The sequence below is a fragment of the Prionailurus bengalensis genome, chromosome F2 (assembly GCF_016509475.1).
Source record: "Prionailurus bengalensis isolate Pbe53 chromosome F2, Fcat_Pben_1.1_paternal_pri, whole genome shotgun sequence".
Classification (NCBI taxonomy): domain Eukaryota; kingdom Metazoa; phylum Chordata; class Mammalia; order Carnivora; family Felidae; genus Prionailurus; species Prionailurus bengalensis.
The window spans coordinates 53,255,093-53,271,449 of record NC_057353.1 but is presented as its reverse complement, the minus strand read 5'-3'; the positions used below and the strand labels follow the sequence as shown (position 1 = coordinate 53,271,449).

At 43.9% G+C, this 16,357-nt stretch overlaps 1 protein-coding gene across 1 annotated transcript in view; it reads left to right on the top strand.

Moving 5' to 3' along the window:
- Positions 1-208: 208 nt before the first annotated feature.
- RSPO2 (R-spondin 2) overlaps positions 209-16,357 on the top strand; it is a 156,130-nt gene continuing 139,981 nt past the window's right edge. The window contains exons 1-2 of the mRNA XM_043601602.1: positions 209-393; positions 860-1,033. Of these exons, the coding sequence (XP_043457537.1) occupies positions 940-1,033 (94 nt within the window). The 5' untranslated portion in view covers positions 209-393; positions 860-939. The remainder of the gene's footprint in view (positions 394-859; positions 1,034-16,357) is intronic.

Here is a 16,357-nt window from a genome sequence, read left to right as displayed (position 1 = left end):
GGCCTCGCGGGAGCGTTCTGTCTCCCACAGCTTGGAAAGGGAGAAATCCCTGATGTGAAGTGGCTGTGGAGTAGAGCCTAGGAAACCGCCCAGTTGGATAGGGACCCAGAAAAAGAGCGGTCGTGCCGGTCGCCCGAGCGCCGCACTCACCGGCGGGGACGCAGCATCCCCGAGGCTGCGGACGCGCCCGCCCCGCCGCGCTCCCGCTAGCGCCGCCAGCCCAGCGGACCGTGGGCGCACTGCGAGCCCGCGGCATCCGCCGGAATCCCGGAGCTGCCGGGCGCTCCCGGCGGCTCCCGGCAAACTTTTCCCCAGCCCACGTGCTAGCGAGGCGCCTCGCTTCCCCAGCCCGGGATGGAGCGCCGCGCCTAGGCAAGCCGCACCGTCCGAGACGTAAGTGCCGCGGTAGGCGACCCGCGTCCGGCCACCGCGGCCAAGGCGCTTGCTTACCCCCACCGAGGGACCCAAAGGCCAGCGGGGGCTCTTTAAACCCTGCTCCCGCGGAGCTCTTTCCTTTCCCGGGAGCAGCCTCCCGACGCCCTTTCCCCTGGGTCGGAGCCTGTAGCTCCGCAGACATTGCGAATTCACTGATTGTAAATCACCCTCCCCACCAAATCGCCGGCAGCTGTGCTCTCGGGGTTAAACTGCCCCGCAGCTCGTGCCTGGCGGTGGGTTCGCGTCCCCCTCCCTCCCCTTCTTAAATTGGGACGCGCGAAGAGCCGGTTGTCTCCCCGGGGCGCTCTCCACTCCACGTCTCGTCGTCTCTCAGGTTCAAGGCTTGAGACATGCTGACCGCGCAGAACTGACCAGTGCGGTCCCCGGGCTAGTGGCCACTCACCCTTTGCATCTTCCCCAGCAGCGCGGTGGGCGCCGGCTACTTGGATGAGCTCTCCAGTTCCCCGACTTTGAGAGGCGCCTGTCCCCCGCCCGACCGCCCAGATGCAGTTTCGCCTCTTCTCCTTTGCCCTCATCATCCTGAATTGTATGGATTACAGCCACTGCCAAGGCAATCGATGGAGACGCAGTAAGCGAGGTGGGTCCTACTCTGCCCGAGGTGCGTGGGAGCCGGTGGGATCGAGGCGGGGGCGGGTCGCGGCACTCAGGCGGGGGCTCCCGGGGCTCAGCTGGGCAGACAGTGCCCTCTACCTCGCTCTCGCGCGCCACCGCTCCGCACTTTGTGGGCCCCTGAGCTCGGCGGAACGCAGTCTTTTCCTTTCTGAGTAGGTACCGCGAGCGGGAGAGAGAGGTGCGGAGGGCCGGGGGAGCCCCGAGGCGCTCAGGGCCAAGTGGTGCGGTCCGTAGCCGGTTCGTTGCCACGCTTCTACTCCTCAACTCTGATCTTTCGCTCTCCTTTCTTATCGGGCATCCAGTTTTTCTTGTTCTTCTGCTTCTCTGTCTTCATTTCTTTTTGGTCCTCTTACCCATCTCCCGTGCAGCTCATCTGTCTCTACATTCCTCACCCACGTGCGCCCCAGATCGCTTTGAACACCGCCTAGTAGTAGTTGTGTGTGTGTGTGTGTGTGTGTGTGTGTGTGTGTGTATGTGTGTGTATGTGTGTGGGAGGGCGGGCGAGTGAGCGAGCGCAAACTGAGGAGGGGTACCAAGTCGAGGTGGCGGACCTAGACTTACAGGGAAAGGGAATAATTGACCTCTGGAACCTAAGACTAGATGGGATGGTTTATTGAACTTTTTGCATTGAGCAGCAACTTGTACGCAGGGTTTCGGGGCGGGGGCATTGATGTTTTGGGGACAGGGCTGACTTTGCTCTTTCCGTGATACTTCCCGCAAAAGTAGCCGTTTATGTTCTCAATGAAATTCACTTGCGGCTTTTTAACCGCTCCCTTAATCTCCATCGCTTGTGTGCGCTGCAGGGAAGGCGAGGGAAGGCCTCCAGAAAGATTTCGGAGAGCTAGCTTTCAGGCAGATTTACTGTGCGCCCATTTCTGTCTGAGTCCTGCTGTGGCTGCAGCTAATCCAGCTGCATTTTAGGGGAAGGGCCGCTAGACACAATGAAGTCATCTGGGGGATTTAAACACAGCCTCAACACACACACACACACACACACACACACACACACACACACTGTATTACCCGCGCATGGACGGTGCATAGAAGCCCCTTAGAACTGTCTTCGACTAGCAATTTGGACTTTGGCACAGTTAGGATTTGTCTTGAAGTTAACAAATTTCGAACGCCCCCCCCTCGCACCCCGGGATCTAAACGTCGCACTCGACTTGTGATTTGTCTAGAACCCATTTAATAGAATCTCTGGTCCTGCACCCAGATTTTGGAGAGCGCTCTTCACGCCCTAATTTTTCATAGCTTTTTAGGACGTTATTAAGCTGGAGATTGGCGGGCCCAAGGGCAGAGCTCGGGGTAACTGGTGGTGTGCGATTTCCATAACCTCCGCTCTCCAGTTGACGCTACGGATCTGTGGTTTTTAAAAAGGCCACCCCTTCTCTTTTTCCCATTTCTGGCATTTGGAAAATGCTTATTTTCAGAAACCATTGCGCATAAAAATGCTAGGGAGAAATTTCTTCCCAGAAGCCATGAAAGTTTAATATTGATGTTCGTCCTGAAAAAGTCCTTTTCCATCTCCTCCATCGCCCCTCCCCACTGCCTCCTCCCTCCACCTGCTACTTTCTTTTCAGGTATTATTCGCAGATCTGGCAATTTTTGGTTATACTGTGGTCAAGTGTGTTTGGAGAGACTTTCTCCCCACCTACCAGCACACGATGCAGTCTACTTGGTCGGAAAAAAACTGAGGTGCTTAAAGTTTGTGCAAATATAGAAATTCCTAAGACGCACATGCCAGGTTGTTCGTTAGGTGACTTACTAATCCCGCGAGGTCTTTCTGATCCACACTGCCTGTCTCATTGTGGCCGAGGGAGGAAGATGCTAACATAACGTTTTAGTAGAACTTAACACGGCGATGCTGGATGGAGGACATTACAGCACCCCTGCGGCCAGAAGTGGTATTGCATGCGTTTCCCGGCCGTGCCGTCTCTAAACTTGGCCCTGTGCCGCCTTAGGTATCTGAGGCAAAACCTATTCATTTCAAAGCTGCTTGGCAAAATCTCATAGCAATTACCTTCCATGTCCCCAAGTGCTGACACTTAGAAACCCAATTCTAAAGCGTGCAATAGTGACTTTTGCCAAACCAACCTTTGAATTTAATAAAATTCAACTGCTTTCAAGTACGTGTAAATTGGTAAGGGTGTAAAGGAAAAAAAAATTATCAAAGTTTGCCACTCCCCCCCCCCCCACACACACACACCCCGCCTTTTCTTAACAGATGTCCCTTCCCAAATTCCAAGTTTCTGGCTAAAATAACTACGGGTTTTAAAAGTGACCACACTATCTGTGCCAACAAAGGGTGTACTGTGTTTTTAATTAAAAGTGGAACTACTTGAAGGCCTGGCTAGACAGCACAGGGTGATAGTAGCTTTTCTGCTTTGCAAGAAAGCTTAGGGATTGCATTGTGAGTGTATTGAGATGAATAGAGATCTAACTCAGGTTGTGTGAATTGTCCCTCTTCACAAACTTAAGCTGGTTTTAATTGATCTCATGTCCACTGATTGATTCTACACCAATTGTTGTGCCTACCAAACAATTGGCTTTCCCAAAGGAGATTGATTTAAATTAGTTCTTTGGTGAATGCCTGACCACTAGCCAAATCATGTCAGCAGTGACAGTTGACACGCTAGAGCCTATTGTGTACCAACATTTCCCCTTTTCCCTTTGTTTTGGGTAGTGGCAGTTAAATATTACTTTCTAGGGAGAAAAGTGATTAGTACCTTCTCTCCCCCTCCCGCCCCCCCCCCCCAAATAAAGAAGTGTTGTGGCTTAGAAGATCAGTTATTTTTTTGGCTTTGTGCTACTGTGCAGGCAGCCGAGATCCCAGGATTGGTTAGACTGATGCCTGCGAGCTGATGCTTTTATTTTTTCTTCCATATTCCATCTGCAAATAATCAAACCTTCACTGTGGAGCACTCTCAGAACTCCTTTGGCATTATGTTTAGTCTGCTCTATGATCTCAGATGCTCTATAATATCATTTTCTTAATGAAATAAAATTCTTGGCAGAGACTAGATAATTTAGTCACTTAAAATCAATTGCATCCAGTTTGGAATAGAGAGCAAATATATCATTTAACTGTATGTTCTATTTCAAAATCTAGCCAGAGGACTGAGAGAATAGAATGTCAACCTTCCTACTTTTGGCCAAACCTAGTATGTGGGAGAGATCACCATAAACCACAGTACCTACAGTCTTTCTTCCTCTTCTTTAGAAAAAAAAATCCTAAAATAAAAATGTATTTGATAATCACTCATAGGGCCTGGTAACAATAATTTTTAATTAGGCCCAAACACAATAGAGAATGAATATCGTTTGGAGAGGAGACCCATGCCAACATTTTGAAAAGCTGATAGACAACTCATGTTTTGTCTACATGGTAACAGTTGTAACTCCTTGGCCCCCTCACCCCACCCTCTTGTTCAAAAGTATAGTCATTATTAGCTACTATTAGCCCCCACTGCCTGTATCTGCCTTGGAACCACTTATGATTTATTTATATGGTAAATTGTGTTGATGTGTCTCATTCTTTGAAATGGTCGTAAGCCACATTTCAGGCTGACTTACCGAAAGGTGGATAGACAAATTGTAACTTTATTGCGGTTTCCGAGCTTTCTTGAGGTTGGAATGCAGTGACTTAATTATCTATCTCCTTCATTCTCTTTACATTTTAATCAGGGATTTGTGAAAACTTTTTGATACAACTCTTTAAAAGCAGCAAGTCTCCCGGATATGTAGTTGGTGTTCCTGGTGGTCGGTTGGTAGGGGGCAGAGTGAGACAAGTGTTTCCTGCCCAGCCTTTTCCATACTAAAGCCCCAGCTTCTCCCTCCCATAACCTCTCATTTTCCCTAAGATTAGATTTGGCTTCCTCTATGAAACGGAAGTGTTTATCACAAATGGTGTGGTATGTTTCTGGTAATCGAGGTTGGTGAGAAACATTTTCTCTTCTATGTTATAGGGCTACATAAAAACTTGATGAAGAGATTGGAGGTTCTTGGTTTTACAAATACTTTTAATGCTATCTTATTTCTCTTGGTATTCTTTCAAAAATACAAATGGCACTTGGGACATAGATTTACCTACACTTAAATGAAGAAGATTTAAAATGTTTTGTATATTAGCTTTTTAAAGTTCCAGAGTATTTCAGAAAATATCCTGTGATGTTTAACTTTGCATATAAATATGTTCTTTCTTTACTTCTCTTTTGTTAATGGGCTGTTTTGTTCTTCTAGCATAATTCTGAGTTTTTCTGGCTAGTATCTTACCAGTGCACAGAGGTTAAAAATCGGCTGTGTCTCAACCAACATTTTGTTATGCTACTGAAATTTGGAAGCGATTCAGAATAGGTGATGTTCCCCCCAGGCCTCCATTTAATTCTGGCTTTCTTTATCTGCTTATAAATCCAGCTTGGGTAGAAGCCAATATTTGTAGAAATCACAAGTTGGAAATGACGCTTCTAATTCCTTAATGTAAAACCACCTCTTGACTTATTCAGAGATGAACTGGCCAGTTTTTGGATCATCCAGGATACATTTTACTTCATTCCTTCCAACTGGTTGCTTTTTAAACCTTTTTACTCCCCTGGGGATCAGCACCCTTACCCCTCCTAAGTGTAGGAAATAAATGACAGTCAAATCATTTGATAAAACACATAATAACCACTCTGCTAAAAGGGGATGATAAGCTCTGGGATGAAAATAATTTTAAATTTCCCCCTTTTTTCCCCCCAAAATGTCATGATCACTTTTTCCCATTATCTGCAACAATCAAGGATTGGTCATTAGGTACAGTGTTGCATGTCGGTATTTACACATTTTCATAATTTTAGCTTGAGTAAATATGGAAGATGCTAATTATGAGAATTTATGAAATATGGAAGGTGCTAATTAATGCTGAAGAGCACATATAATGCATATAATTGTATATGTGCTAGGGAAAGGATATATACACGTATAGGTGTATGTGTTTTCATGGGTGTGTAGAGAAAGAGATTGGGGTGGGATGAAAATGGAGATCGGGTCTTCGGAACTAAAAAGGATTTTCACTCTTCTTTCCCAGTTACTCTCTTGTCCTCTTTCTCAGACTGAATGATGGGACCAGGATGGGAGTGGAGGAGAGAGAATGAGTAAGGAGAGTGTGCTTTTATTCTTTCCAAGGCCTGTCCCTCCCCCATTCTTCTCTCTTCTAGGACCCGTCCATGCCAGTCATCTTTTCAAGCATGCTGCTTTCCCCCAAACTTAAAATTTTTAATTTACTTCTTTCCCTTGCTTTACAATCTCTTCTTTTAAAAAAAAAAAAAATTAATGTTTGTTTATTTTTGAGACAGAGACAGAGCATGAACAGGGGAGGGCCAGAGAGAGGGAGACACAGAATCTGAGGCAGGGTCCAGGCTCTGAGCCATCAGCACAGAATCCAACATGGGGCTTGAACTCACGGACCGAGAGATCATGACCTGAGCCGAAGTCAGATGCTTAACTGACTGAGCCACCCAGGCACTCCTACAATCTCTTCTTTTTCTCACTTGTACCCTTCCCTTCATTCCCTTGTATTCCCTTGTTAATAGTCCTGTTTCATTCACCCTTCAATCAGTTACAATCTGGTTTTATTTCATTCACCCTTCAATCAGTCACAATCCACCATTTTATTGAAAAGGTTTTCTTAATGGTCCTCCGTACTTCTATTCACCTCATTGCAATGCCGCCAACATCACTACAGGCCTCTTTGACTCATTTCTCTGGAGAAATCCCTCCTTTCCAAAGAAGGGCTCTTCCTTTGACCAGTGACTTCACACTCTAGTTTTGCCTCCTGTATTTTACCCACTTCTCTTCTTTGGTCCCCTCATTCAGAGTAGGTGTACACCAGTGTTTATTTTCCTTTATTCTTACCCTTGAGGGGATTTTATCCATCCCTGTATCTTCAACTGTTATTTCCATGTCAAGTCCTTCAACTCCAGCTCTGACTTAAAAACAAATATAAATATTCTTTACTTCAGAGTATATTCCCCTCTCACTTCCCAACTACTGCCATATGGATAGATAATCCATGCACCCTCATGTATGGATAGATAGGCCGTTCCATGCACACACAAGCTCGACAACTCCTCTCCTCTTCTGTGCCCTCTCCCAAATGTTTTCTCTGCCTGTGTTTTTTATTCTGTTCATGAGGTTTGTGTGTCGAGGCTGGAAGCCTCACTGCAGTCTTTGCCCTCCCTAGTGCCTCTTATATCAGTTCATTGGGTCTAGTGCATGTACCTCAGAAATGTTTATATCCACCCCATCCTTTCTATTCCCAAAGATACTTCCTAGCTCACACCCTTGAGGACTCCTTATCTCCCAGCATCTACTACTTCTTCACTCCATCCTTCATGAGGCTGCCATGTTGAATTTTTCTCAACCACAGATCTGATCATGTTATTTCTGTTAATAAACACCCAAACATCGAGGTCTCCATACTGACAGCAGAGCAAGTGCCAGCCTCTTTCACACTGCATTCAAGGCTTTCCTCACCATTTAACCACAGCCCGTTTCCAACTTTCCACCACCCTGGAAGTGCCACAAGCTTAAGCTTTCCCAGATTACTCCATTTCCAAGCATACTATGTGTTTTGAGGTTTTTAAGTTGTGGAGCATCTGGTGGTGCCCAGCTGAAGTCACTGCCTCTATGAAGCCCACTGGAATTTTCTGCCCTTTTTCTGAAGTCAGAATCTTATTCCCTCCTAGCTTTCTCAGCTTTCTGTGCTCCTCTTAAAGCATGCTCTTATTACTCCTTAGGCAAAATGTCTTACCGTAACCACATTTCAAACTCCTCTAGGGAGGAACTTGGGGAGATTCATCTCCATATGCCCAAAGCAGGCCTTAACAGAGTGCTTCTCCACAAGCTGTGGCTGAACAAAAAGTCCTTGACTAAAAGATTTTGTCTGCCCTTGAAATAATTTTAGTAACTTGAAGTTTTAAAAAAAACTCTAAGTTATTTGCACATAGTTGAAGTTTGAATGAATCATTAGATAATAGGCATAATCTCATTTGCTGTTCTTCACTTAAAGGCAAAAAACGTTGATACATAAAAGCCTCCCCAGTCCAGCCCTCACTCTGAAGTCTCTTGTGATAATCTTCAAATTTCATAGAGCACACTAGTGTCTGTTTGTATATCTGTATACCTGTTTATTATTCGAATGATAGACATCCCACGTGGCAGAGGAGTTTGGGCCAGTGAAGGGGAAATCCTGGGGTGAGGATAATATACATATTTTAAAAGATTTTTTTCTAGATTGAGGGTCAACCAATAATTGTTCATCCCAAAACACTTTTCCCATATGAATAATCATTTAGAGGAAAATAAAAGAAAGCAGTATTTCTTTTCCTAAAAGGCAATTATATTAATAACCTACAAAGTGCAGGAAAAACATTCAATCTGCATTCTTGTCTTCTGACTTGAGTATAATCAACCCATGTAGACACGCCTGTGAGAGACACAGGTGTGTGTGTGTGTGTGTGTGTGTGTGTGTGTGTGTGTGAGTGAGTGAGGGGGTGGGGGAGAGAGAGAGAACAAGTTCATTTGTAGGTGTCAATAGACCCCATAGGTTGTTTTTGCATAGTGCCTTCCAGGAGAGCATTGACCATTCACTATTTGGAGCAGGTGAGATCAGTTTAGCATAACTGGAAAGTAAACTGCTTACTGAAATGCGATTTTAAAAACTAATGGTTAAGTGGAAGAGAGAACTAGAATTGAGTCCTCCTGAATTCATGGCTCTTCTGTACACAATACATGTCCGACATAAACACTATTTTAAAAAAATCACCTTTGAACCCATTCAAAAGTCTTTTGAACTACAGACTTTTATGAAGCCTCAGAACTTCCTACAACTCCTAATTCTGCAAATAAAGTAACTAATATTAAGTAACTGAAGGCTGGATAGGTGGGTTAACTGAGGTGTAGGACCATAAGTGTGATCTGATTTTACAAAACCTTTTTTTTTCATACTTGTGTTGCTAAATTTTTTTTTATTATACTTTGTTTTTTTTTTTGTGTATTTTTGGAACCCTGTTATGTCTTGAACTCCAGTAGTCAGAATAAATATGTGTGTCTGTAGGTGTGTGCCCATGCAGATGGGTGTGTCAGTGTGTGTGTTTGTAGATATATTCATGTATTTTATGTGTACTCACATATATGTTAAACCATCATAATCAGAATAACCAACCAAGGTTAGAGAAAGACTATTAAATATTCTTTTACTTTTAAAATGTAGAGTAATTACAGGTAGTTTTCCTTCTCATCTAGTTTCTTGGGGAAGACCTTTAAAATGTATTGAAAACTTTTCAATTTTCATCACTTGAAGGCTGTTAAGAGCATTTAGAGAGTTTAGCTTACTTAGCACCTCTATTATTTTTACTGTTTATTTTTGAGTTAGAGACAGAACATGAGCTGGTGAGGGGCACAGAGAGAGGGAGACACAGAATCTGAATCAGGCTCCAGGCTCTGAGCTGTCAGCACAGAGCCTGACATGGGGCTCAAACCCATGAACCGTGAGATCATGACCTGGGATGAAGTGGGATGCTTAACTGGCTGAGCCACCCAGGCACCCAAATACTTAGCACATTTCTTTTGAGCAGGCTTTCCTCTTGGGGTCAAGAGATGGGACTGGGGTTTTTGTGAGTCCCCTGAAAATTAGGAGCAAAACCTTTCTTTTTAGGGTGTAGAGAGGAGCTAAAGCTTTCACTGGAGTCTCAACGTGGCCATGGTTGATCTGTTTCCTTCAATAGGTTAAAGAAGCATTGGTTAAAGTAATAAAAGGTAGACCTTCTTAATTAACATGATGCTAAATGGTTGTTTCAAATTGATATATACCTTTGTCTAAAATTTTATTTTCCAAGTATGGGTTTTCAGTCATTTGCCATATGTATATTTCACAATATGAAGGCACATCAGAGGCACTATCTCAAGATTTATCTCCATAAATAATTACTTGGCTAATGATCGCTTACTCAAAGAGAATGGATGTTTAATTCTCTCCATTCTTCTAAAAAGTTTGTGGAAGTGTGAAATGCACAAAATAAGAGGTTTTGTTAAAACCCTCTTCTCATATGGTCTAATTTTACTTCATTAATAAAATGGTAATATAGAGTTTTTAGAAATTACTCTTGCAATTTTCTAGCTGATGACATAGGCTGGCATTGAAGTGATTCTTACATATTCTGCTGCTGGCTCACAGATTGGTCAAAACCAGGCAAACACACTTCCATTGAGGTCAAGTGGGCTTCTGTTAGGTGTTTGCTGGCTCAGTGGATTTTATATTTTTCTACGATGGTGGCTTTAGTGTCTCCCCTATAGCTGGATACAACTTGCCGACCAGCCACTCAGTGGTTAAAACTCACTGATCGATAGAGGGCACACTTTGCATTCTTTTCCTGTGCTTTGTTCTCTGAAGTTCGGTAGGATGTGTGCTTACTTGCTTCGTCCTGCAGGCTCAGGTGGGAAAACTGCTGTGCTTTCTCCAGTAAGATTGATGCTGTGATCATCTTGATATTCATACAGAAAGGGAGCGGGGGAAAAAGGAATAGAGGGTTCAGCTTTACTGGAGCATTTCTGGTTTGGGTCCCTAATCCTTTTTGATAAGACCTCACCAAAAGGCAAACGTAATCAACCTCCTAGTTTTAAGATCTGTGAGACAAAGATGGTGTCAACTTAGAGGTGGTTTCCAGCTTCTACAGTCACTTTAAAAACATGAGTTTTAGAAAAATGTTTTCCATAGAGTGCATGCGTGAAAATTCAAGTAACTGGTAAAATTTGGAGTTGTCCAAAACCAACTCCAAATAAACACTTGCCAATTAATTGTCTGCCAAATTCTTGAATCTTTATGGAGAACATACATGGCTTTTAATGAATCTCACAATTTTGCTTTTTGAGAATACTGAAAATTGTCCAATCTTTATTTTGAAAATCCAATGTTTTGTTAAAGGTTCACCTTACATGCTGTGTTCTAATACCTCCTTCTTGTAGATAAAAACTGGCTTTTAATGTTGAGGGATTTGCTACATCAGCGTTATGACTTTGCATATTTATCACACCTTTTTTTTCCAAGACCAGGTTTCAGTTTAGTTGAGTCATAGTGGGGTTAATATCCCAAAGTGATGGATCCTGTGCCCGTTGTACCTCCCCCACCAGAGACTTTCGGGGTAACTATGACCCCTCCTTAGTCTTTTGGGGGTAACTATGGTATTTGTTCTCTTCCACTACCATCATTGGTCTTTGGAGACTCTGCACTGAATGAAAAACCTTTGGAAGCCCAGTGGATTGAGAATTGCACCTGGGGCTCCAAGATTACCATCCTTAATATAAACTAAGGCAATTCTGATCTTTAACTTGTCATGCGTTCGAGGTCGTTCTTGTAGGTAGAAGAATACTTCTGAAAAATTCTAATTTTTGATGCTTGAGTCTTGTTTTGTTTTGTTTTTTAGAGGTTCTTTGTCTTTGGAAGTGTTTGTGTATGTGTGTTTAAGGGTCAGGTTCATAGGGAAATTGTGAGGAACTCTTGGGTGTTCTGGGCTCTCCTAAGTAGATAAGAAGTGGCAGAGAACAGCTGTATGTTGGGTAAATTGAGAAAATCACCTTAAAATTTTCTATTTAAGGATCTGGAATCTGTAATTCTTTGAGTGAAATTAGGGCTGTTGTATCCATAGCATTCCTTCTACTGGTGAAAGATACCTGTGGTCACTGCCCTTCCTTCAGGTGAGTATAGTAGAGAAACTTTGTTAAAAATAGGTGACTAAGTAATTTTAAAACTCCAGTATTGTTTGATAGTGGACAGATGTGGTTCCCAGAAGCATGATTAGCGGGTTGGGGTTGGTTTATCGTGGAGTTAGGGAAGCTGTTTGTGCAACTTCTGGTCATCAGTAAGTCATACAGTGGCTGAGGTGATTCTTGACTGAATCCTGTCAATCATGAATGATTTCTTTGTCTCTCCTTTAAATAATACTACTCTGTAAATTGATCTAGGGCTGGGAAGTTCTCCCTTGAAAGTTGTCCAAAATTATGAATTTGGTGCAATGTAATTGTTCCGTTATGCAGAAATAAAAATTAGTCCTTTGCAGCCGCTATGGGTGATCAACATGATTTTGATTTGAAAGAGACTCAAGAGAATAATAACTATTGTAAAAGCTTTGGCAAGCTTCAAGTAATCCACTTGTTGAATTCTGAGGGAAAGTTTTGAAGACATGGCAGAGCCTGGACCTAGAGAGGAGAAGAAAGAGGCAGGGACAAGATCACTCCTTTCCAAGACTTGTGGCCTGTTATGTGGAAAAATGGTGTGATGTATCCTAACTTCTGGAGTTAGAAAAAAAAATGAAGGAAGCTCCTAGGAATACTCCAGCTGTGTTTAGGAAATTACCCATTAATGAAAGAGCCTCTTTCTTGAAAATCTAAATTGCTGGAAATTGCCTTTTTCTAACAACAACAGGTATTTCTCTTTTTATTAACAGAGGGTATTTCTTAAGAGTGTTGTAAAGTTGGTGACTGTACTGAGTGTGGAGGGACCTCTAAGGACCATTCATACCGCAAGAGCCATGACAAACACATCTGTAATGCATCTGGCATCTACTAGGTACTTAAATAGAAATTCTTGTTGACAACTATGGACTCCAATTATAAGACACTTAGCTTTCTAAATCGGATACTAAGCAAAATTACTTCATTAGGTTCTGCATCATGCCTCTGAGTCATCATTTGAAACGTTTGTAATAATACTGCAATACTATAGATACTGAAGCTTAATCTGAATTCCTAAAAAAGAAAGGCCTATTTCTCAATTCTGACATGACCCTGATGTCAATTTCTAGAATGCTTCATTTTAAGAAAGCTAGATTTCTTTTTTTTAATGTTTATTATTGAGAGACAGAGATAGAGCATGAGCATGGGAGGGACAGAGAGAGGGGGAGACACAGAATCTGAAGCAGGCTCCAGGCTCTGTGAGCTGTCAGCACAGAGCCCAATGTGGGGCTCGAACTCACAGGGCTCAAACTCACAAACCATGAGATCATGACCTGAGCCGAAGTCAGACGCTTAACCGACAGAACCACCCAGACGCCCCTAGAAAGCTAGATTTCAATGCAGCTATAGCCAGCATGAGTTATGCCATATAAATATTTTGCTTTCTTTAATAGGTTTATGAGACTGGGTGATAAATAAGTGTTTGACAAAAATTCATTAATAATAGCTTGCACTTACAAAAGCATAATTGCCTCTAAAAATACTTTTGGGAAAGGTAGGGAAATGCAGGTACATCATCAAGTGTTTCTTACTGAATTATATTTGACAGAGTGGTGAGTAATGGATTGTTCACTTAGAGGGGCACCTCTGGTATAGTAAAGGAATCTCTCATCAGCCTTGTTTGGAATAAAGCTTTCTCTTTCTCTCTCTCTCTCTTTCTCTCTCTCCCCCTCTCTCTTTCTCTCTCTCCCCCTCTCTCTTTCTCTCTCTCCCCCTCTCTCTTTCTCTCTCTCCCCCTCTCTCTCTCTCCCCCCTCTCTCTCTCCCCCCTCTCTCTCCCCCCTCTCTCTCCCCCCTCTCTCTCCCCCCTCTCTCTCCCCCCTCTCTCTCCCCCCTCTCTCTCCCCCCCTCTCTCTCCCCCCCTCTCTCTCCCCCCCTCTCTCTCCCCCCCTCTCTCTCCCCCCCTCTCTCTCCCCCCCTCTCTCTCCCCCCCTCTCTCTCCCCCCCTCTCTCTCCCCCCCTCTCTCTCCCCCCCTCTCTCTCTCCCCCCTCTCTCTCCCCCCTCTCTCTCCCCCCTCTCTCTCCCCCCTCTCTCCCCCCCTCTCTCCCCCCCTCTCTCCCCCCCTCTCTCCCCCCCCTCTCTCTCCCCCCTCTCTCTCCCCCCCCTCTCTCTCCCCCCCCTCTCTCTCCCCCCCCTCTCTCTCCCCCCCCTCTCTCTCCCCCCCCTCTCTCTCCCCCCCCTCTCTCTCTCCCCCCCTCTCTCTCCCCCCCCTCTCTCTCCCCCCCCCCCCCTCTCTCCCCCCCCCCAGATCATGATCTGAGCCACCCAGGCACGGCTGGAACTATATTAATGATGAGGTTGAAGACAGGTCAAAGACGGATGGCATTGCCAACCACACTTTTGCATGTTACAAAGTTGAACAGGACATTTAAATGTTGGCCAATGGGTTACAAAAAGATACTGATGGCTGGGAATGACTAAATGAATTTATGAATGAAAATTTAACAGAAAAAAATGGAGAGTGTTTCTCTTAAGATCAAAGACACAACTATGGAGGATGAGGATGTTGGAGACCAGGGGTTATCGTTGATTTTTTTGACTCACCCTGAGAGTATGACATGATAGAGTTGCAAAAAGTAATTGGATACTATAAGAGGAATATTAACCTGGATTGAAGAATGAGGTAGAGGACGGTCCCCAGCCCACACCATGTTCTGTCCTAGACATCCTTACTTTTAGAAGTGCAATGGCAGCACATACTATCATACTGTATTGATTTTTAGGGCTGCTGTGACAAATTTCCCCAAATGAGGTGGCTTAAAAGACCAGAAATCCATTTTCTCACAGTTCTGGAGACTAGAAGTCCAACATTAAGGTGTCAGCAGGTGCATGTGCCCTCTGAAACTGCAGAGGGGGAACATCCTTCCTGGCCTCCTGCAGCTTCTGGAAGCCCCAGACATTCCTTAGGTGGTAGCAGCCTATTAACTCCAATCTCTGCTCCATTTTCACTATGGCTGTCTCCCCTCTGTGTCAGTCCCTCTCCCTTCTTCCAAGAATACTGGTTATATTGGATTAGGACCAACTCTAATGACCTCATGTTAACCTGATTACAGTTGCAAAGACCCCATTTCCAAATAAGTCTACATTCCTAGGTGCTGGCGATTAGGACTTCATCTCTTTTTGGGGTACACAGTCCAACCCACAGCAAGTCCTACAGTTGCAAAGACCCCATTTCCAAATAAGTCTACATTCCTAGGTGCTGGCGATTAGGACTTCATCTCTTTTTAGGGTACACAGTCCAACCCACAGCAAGTCCTAACCTGTGACAGACATTTCGGTTCTTTCTATCCTCATTTTCACAACAATCCTGTGGAATAAGTGTTATTAACTATACTAATAACTAGTATTAATGGTACCAGAAGTAGAATGACTGCAGCAGTCCCATCTCTACTAGACTATGTGCTGCACACAGAGGATGATATTATTGGCATCCCTGGAGTTGTGCACACAGTGGCCCTGGGGTTGAAGATGCTTTAGACATGGTTCATAGGGTTTGGACTAAGATGTCAAATTCCTTTCCACCTCTGAAGTTATATGAAACTGCACCAATCTGAAGAACCACCTGCCTGTGTTGATTACTTTTTCAAATAACCATGAATCAAACTGACTTCTTACTCAGCTGAAGTTGAAAGATCGGTTTTACTAATTTCCTATTGAAGTTGACCGAACGCCAAGAGCTGTGAGCATCCTTTATGGAGCACTCCTGCAATCTCCATATTGTCTACAGTGCTTCTGGTGTTAGAGGAGTTTTCAATTCCCTTTGATTTTGAGTTGCATCCAGTATTGACATTGTCAAGGCACTTGTTCTATTCATACTTGTTCACTATATATAAAGAGCTGATAAAACATTCTTTTAAACGTTCTTGCTTTTAAATTTTAATTTTTTATAAGTTTTTATGTTTGAGAGAGAGCACTAGCAGGGGAGGGGCAGGGAGAGAGGGGGACAGAGGTAATGAGGCAGACTTCACAGGGACAGTAGAGAGCCTGATGTGGGGCTTGAACTTCTGAATTGGGAGATCATGACCTGAGCCAAAGGCAGACCGTTAACTAACTGAGCCTCCCAGGCACCCCTGTTCTCACATTTTAAATGTAAAATTTTTCGGGGCCTCCTGGATGGGTCAGTCAGTTAAGCAAGTGACTTCGGCTCAGGTCATGATCTCACAGTCCATGAGTTTGAGCCCCACGTCGGGCTCTGTGCTGACAGCTTGGAGCCTGGAGCCTGCTTCAGATTCTGCGTCTCCATCTCTCTCTACCCCTCCCCTGCTCATGTTTAATAAATAAACATTAAAAAATATTTTTAAAAAGTAAATGAAAATTTTCGAATGTCTGCAAAAGCAGAGAGGGTACATAATGATTCCCCATACAGCCATCACCTAGATTGAATAAATACTGAGATTGTGCCACATTTCCTTTATTTTTTGGTTTCTTTTTTTACTTTGGTTTATAAAACAAATGTCAGATATTTTGTCACTTTTATCTTAAGTATTTCTGAATGCATGTCTTACAAATAGGGACATTT